Here is a 6,151-nt window from a genome sequence, read left to right as displayed (position 1 = left end):
TTACATGGTTGAAAGCATGGTGATAACACATTGGAAATTCAACTATCTTTTGGAGTTGGCGAATATATGTTGAAGGCTAATCTCATTGATCAATATCACAACCTAATATTACACAATTATCTATGTTTAAATGACATGGTGAGCCCAGTTCATTACTTCTCAGTTACTCCTCAGTCATCATCCTCAACATTGTGATCTTCCATTATAGAGCTTTGCTTGGGTGTGGATTCAGGCCTATACATTCATATCAGTTGTGTTCCTTATTTCTATTGCGGATTGTGTTTCTTTGTAACAATGGAATGTGTACAAACTATGAGTAAACCAGCTTTTGTATTGAATACATGGAATTGGATTGGGATACCGATGAATGAATCCTGCACACAATGTGCTTATTTTTTTATATGTATAAAAATAGTTATTGCCCATAATCGTGAGCCGTTGGATAGTTGTGCTTCCAATTTGGATCATCATGATTTAGTTACTGCAAAAAAAGATGCATTGATCTACTGGATTTTTAGAAGACAGGCAAACGTTCTGCTTGGACGCAACTCAAGAGACAAGTATGGTTGCCTTTGCATTTTTTTCAGGTTCTTTCAATTAATTGTGAATGCATAATATAGTTTTGATGAATGTATTTATGTTTTGAAAAGGCAACTACATTTTGAGGCATCAACGAGCATTGCAGTACTACCCGAAGAAATGACCTAAAATCACCAGTGGCCAGACATTTTCATGAGGCTAATCATGCTGTGACTGATCTTAAATTCTGTGCCATTGACCGAGTTCTTTCAAGCCACAGATTCCCAAAATACGGATGAGAGCCTTCTCCAGTGCAAAGCCCGATGGATCTTCTACTTAAAAACTCTACATCCCCAATGGCTTAATGAGGAATTGGACATTGTATAGTTCTTGTAGTGTTGTGTACACACACTAGCAGTCCCCGCCACTCTCTGAGCTTTTTAGCCTACTCGAGTATTTCATATCTATGGCTTCTGGTATTGCTATGTAGCCCAGACTGTTCTCTTCCCAATTATATGTGACATATTAATTATAAATGTTTGATAGTCATCTATATATTCCTTGTTAATATGCATTGACTCTCTATTCGCCAGTTTCTAATGAACTATCTGCGTGCACCTGGTGCGGCTGTTAAGCACAGCAGGTGTTTTAAGTACGTGTCTTCTTGATTTGTTTGTACAGCACTGATGAAAGCATAAGGCCCAAACGTATGCTTTGTTTCTTTTTTATTAGAACCACTTTTTGTATTATTTTGAGAATGTATTAAATTACTTATATTATTTTTGCATATCGGCCTCCTTGGGTATTGAGTGCGAGTACTTTTTGAATTCTACAGATATTTTCTCTCCCACGGCCGCCTTTCTCTATTTTGCAAAAGGCCACAGAATTCTGTCTTGTGGACAATGTTAAAAAAAAATGCATGTACGCGACAGAGAAACTGTAAAAACATGCATTTTCTTTTTTACAATCTGGTTGTTTTACACTTGGGAGATGTGGTAATGCTGCACTGTGCCACTGGATGGCAGAAGGTAGATGCTGATCTGAAGACATTCTGTAGCTGCCCTCTGTACTTGGGAGATGTGGTAATGCTGCACTGTGCCACTGGATGGCAGAAGGTAGATGCTGATCTGAAGACATTCTGTAGCTGCCCTCTGTACTTGGGAGATGTGGTAATGCTGCACTGTGCCACTGGATGGCAGAAGGTAGATGCTGATCTGAAGACATTCTGTAGCTGCCCTCTGTACTTGGGAGATGTGGTAATGCTGCACTGTGCCACTGGATGGCAGAAGGTAGATGCTGATCTGAAGACATTCTGTAGCTGCCCTCTGTATTTGGGAGATGTGGTAATGCTGCACTGTGCCACTGGATGGCAGAAGGTAGATGCTGATCTGAAGACATTCTGTAGCTGCCCTCTGTACTTGGGAGATGTGGTAATGCTGCACTGTGCCACTGGATGGCAGAAGGTAGATGCTGATCTGAAGACATTCTGTAGCTGCCCTCTGTACTTGGGAGATGTGGTAATGCTGCACTGTGCCACTGGATGGCAGAAGGTAGATGCTGATCTGAAGACATTCTGTAGCTGCCCTCTGTACTTGGGAGATGTGGTAATGCTGCACTGTGCCACTGGATGGCAGAAGGTAGATGCTGATCTGAAGACATTCTGTAGCTGCCCTCTGTACTTGACCAGAGTCTGAGAATAAGCAACATTAAGAATGATCAAGTAAGGAACTATAGCCAAAGATTAAAATCAATTAAGTGTAACATCCCCCACTGAGAATCAATGTACAGTGCTCCATGCTGACACCATTGTCTTCAGCTAATATATTCTAAGCGTTGTTTGTTTGTGTTAGGTGTACAGTATGTGTGGAACGTATTTACATTCTCACACAAACCTCTTAGATTTGATCTGGCTTGGATGAACAATTGTTCCAGGCTTTTGAGTTTGGGCTGCCACAACAACCAACCAACATACTTTTTGTTTGCTATGTACATGGTTACTATCAGCTAATAGGAGAACCAGGCTAAATGTACACCCTGGAAATAGTTACACACTCTGTTACATAATTAATGGTCCACTCACTCCGCCTGTCTGCTTCTGGTGAGTTTGGGCCATGGCTGAATCCTTCTGTCTTCAAAGACAGACATATGAGAGAGTTTCAGGGTTTGCATGAGGAAGATCATCCTTGACTGCCTCCAACTGTTTGGGTTTTTTCAGTCTCTTGCTCCGTATGTCAATATTGAGCACCTTTTTCTATTCCTGATCCGCTTCCCTGTAGGAAGCCCTTTGTGAGCTGACAATTTCATTGCCTTTGACAGACTGTTGTTGACTGCGATTCCTGTCAGAGGTCTCGGCCCACTCTGTCTCGTTGCCACGGTTATTTTTAGCTTATTGTCTCGGTTTGGCAGTCTGCTATCTTAGAGTGATGGACCACACACTATCCCAGCTGCAGAGGTTAGGACGGAAGACTGCTGGGTCAGGGAGGGCCTGGAAATGAACGGATCAGCAGAACTGACTGAGTATTGTCAAGATAATTGCCTTCTCCCTCTGAGGTTCTATTAAAACAGTGACTGTCATGCTCCTCCCATGGCAAACACGGTCATTACACTGGAATAGAGGCAGATTGGCAGTTGAATTTTTGACATAGGAGTTGATAAGATTGGATAGTATGAAAGCAATGTGGAGTATTGTGTAATAAAGTGGCGCTTATGATGCTTGTCATAGGATTATGGCACCCCAATCTGGCATCCATTGACATTAGCCATTAAACTATGTCACCACACTATAATAAGACAAGTATGCCAGCAAGATGATCTCAACTATGGTATTATCACACCATAATCCTACCACCAACATGAATTGATAATATTCATGACAGATCTGTGAAAGTAATTGCCCCATTAGCAAATCACAATCCTTGGATTTACCCTGCTTTCCCCCTGTAAAATCTCTGCTTGTATAACCCCTTTCTCTATGTGAGGATGGCAGACAGGCTTTTATCAGGGAAAGCCTCTCCATTCCCCTCTTCTCTGGCTTTTAGTGTTCATCTCTCATCCATAGCAGCACAGCAGGCCCTTCCTCTGGTCCACCTGTCGGATTACCCCCCCCCCCTCTCCTCATGGAGGAGCACCAAAATATTCGCTTTGTTAGCATCACATCCCACACAATTTGTCTCCAGAATCGTTGACCATAAACATGTGCTGCCCAAAATAGCCGCTGCACAGATTGACTGTTTTATCTCCCTCTCTAAACTGTGGTGTTATCACACGCTCCATAGCATAAGGGTTGGTAGAATCTTCCACTTTAGCGTTGCAATCTGCAATCCCATTGGATACATCTTCCTGTATAATATAAGTGTACAGATGAAGGATCTTAATTTGAAAAATGTAAAACGTGTGGTGTATTTGAGGTTTAAAAAATGCATCTGAAGTTTGTAATTTAAGACTGGATTTTCTCTTTCAAAAAATGTATCAACCCCTACAAAAATGTACATGAATTATAATCCACATTATAATTCCCATTTCCTGTTGCCTCAAGACTATTTTCCTGCTGTAGCAAACTGGCTCAAATTAAGATCCTACATCTGTTTATCTGTCTTGTGGGTTTTCGCAGAGGGAATATAATGGTGAATGTTACTGCATTTTTTTTTAGAGTACTGAACCACAGGACAACAAAAAATGTACTGTACCGAACAAACAACAAAAAATGCACTGAACCACCATTTGTTTTTTATCAGGATAACTGGGCAACAAACCAAGCCTATTTTCTTTTTTGCTGCTACTCCCACTGTCAATGCGATACTGTTGCAGACAGTTGCAATGTGTTTGTTTGATAGCCTGGGCCCTCCATATGATAGAGGTCCACAGTAGATGGGTAAACGGAAGATGAAATTTGTGGTTAGATTGGGTGGTGAGGGATTCCAGCCTGGAAGGAGATAGAAGCCACATGATCTGGGAGATTGTATGGGGAGTTGTAACCCACTGAAGCCGAGGGATAGTCACAGGATTGGTAGTGCTGCCTGCAATCTGGGAACAAAAGACTGATATTCAGGCACAAAACCACTGTATGTTTTGAAGTAAATATCATGACTGCAATTTGTTGCAGAGTTAAGTGGACCAATACAGAGGTGACATGTTTTCTATATTTTTCCAGTAGATTGTCAGTCAAAGAATATAGCACACTGCATCCACTGTCAAGTGTTTCCTGTGATTCCCTGCTATAAAAGAACACATGGAAAATAAGAGTATGTCAGAATCAAATCAAATCTAATTGTATTTATCACAGGTTTTGTCACCTTGCTTACTTACAAGCCAATAACCAACAATGCAGTTTTAAGAAAAATAAGTCTTAAGAAAGTATTTACTAAAATAAACTGAAGTAAAACAACAAAAAAATTGAAAAATGACAAATAATTAATGAGCAACAATAAAATAACAGTACCAAGGCTATATACTGGGGGTACCAGTAAAGAGTCAATGTGCGGGGGCACAGGTTAGTTGAGGTAATTGAGGTAATATGTACAGTACAAGTAGGTAGAGGTAAAATGACTGCATCGATAATAAACAGAGGGGAGCAGCAGTGTAAAAATGGGGGTGGGGGTGTCAAAGCAAACAGCCCGGAAGCCATTTGATTAGCTGTTCAGGAGTCTTATGGGTAGAAGTTGTTAAGAAGCCTTTTGGATCGAGACTTGGCGCTCCGGTACCGCTTACCATGTTGTAGCAGAGCGAACAGTCTATGACTAGGGTGGCTGGTGTCTTAGGCAATTTCTAGAGCCTTCCTCTGACACCGCCTGTTATAGAGGTCCTGGATGGCAAGAAGCTTGGCCCCAGTGATGTACTGGGCCATACACACTACTCTCTGTAGTGCCTTGCAGTTGGAGGCTGAGAAGTTTCCATACCAGGCAGTGATGCAACCAGTCAGGATGCTCTCGATGGTGCAGCTGTAGAACCTTTTCAGGATCTGAGGACCCATGACAAATATTTTTTGTCTCCTGAGGGGGAATAGACATTGTCGTGCCCTCTTCACAACTGCCTTGGTGTGCTTGGACCATGATAGTTTGTTAGTGATGTGGACACCAAGGAACTTGAAGCTCTGAAGCTGCTCCACTACAGCCCCTCCTTTTCCTGTAGTTCACGGTCATCTCCTTTGTCTTGATCATGCTAAGGGAGAGGTTGTTATCCTGGCACCACACCGCCGGTCTCGGACTCCCTCCCTATAGGCTGTCTCATTGTTGTCGGTGTTCAGGCCGACCACTGTTGTGTTGTCTGCAAACTTAATGACGGTGTTGGAGTCGTGCTTGGCCATGCAGTCATGGGTGAACAGGGAGTACAGGAGGGGGCTGAGCACGCGCCCCTGAGGGGCCCCCGTGTTGAGGATCAGCGTGGCAGATGTGTTGTTACCTACACTTAACACCTGGGGGCGGCCAGTCAGGAAGTACAGGATCTTTTTGCAGAGGGAGGTGTTTAGTCCCAGGGTCCTTAGCTTATTGATGAGCTTTGTGTGCACTATGGTGTTGAACGCTGAGCTGTAGTCAATGAATGTCCAGGTGGGAAAGGGCAGTGTGGAGTGCAATAAAGCTTGCGTCATCTGTGGATCTGTTGGCACAGTATAGAAATTGGAGTGGGTCTAGGGTTT

General features: G+C 42.7%; 1 protein-coding gene across 1 annotated transcript; it reads right to left on the bottom strand.

Annotated features, from left to right (window-relative positions):
• Positions 1-923: 923 nt before the first annotated feature.
• On the bottom strand, positions 924-2,835 carry LOC112219096. The gene is made up of 2 exons (XM_024380308.2): positions 2,600-2,835; positions 924-2,209 (listed from the first exon to the last, which is right to left on the bottom strand). Exons 1-2 carry the CDS (start codon positions 2,630-2,632, stop codon positions 1,481-1,483), a joined length of 762 nt encoding a protein of 253 aa, XP_024236076.2. The 5' UTR covers positions 2,633-2,835; the 3' UTR covers positions 924-1,480.
• Positions 2,836-6,151: the final 3,316 nt, after the last annotated feature.

This window comes from Oncorhynchus tshawytscha, linkage group LG19 (assembly GCF_018296145.1).
Source record: "Oncorhynchus tshawytscha isolate Ot180627B linkage group LG19, Otsh_v2.0, whole genome shotgun sequence".
Classification (NCBI taxonomy): domain Eukaryota; kingdom Metazoa; phylum Chordata; class Actinopteri; order Salmoniformes; family Salmonidae; genus Oncorhynchus; species Oncorhynchus tshawytscha.
This window is presented reverse-complemented; position numbering and strand designations above follow the sequence as displayed.

What these genes read in the sequence shown, in the direction of transcription:
- LOC112219096 (XM_024380308.2), bottom strand. Translation starts at nt 2,632, where the DNA reads ATGGCCCAAACTCACCAGAAGCAGACAGGCGGA. An exon ending in ACCAGAAGCAGACAGGCGGA is followed by an intron (nt 2,210 to 2,599) that starts GTGAGTGGACCA and finishes GCTTATTCTCAG; the next exon opens with ACTCTGGTCAAGTACAGAGG.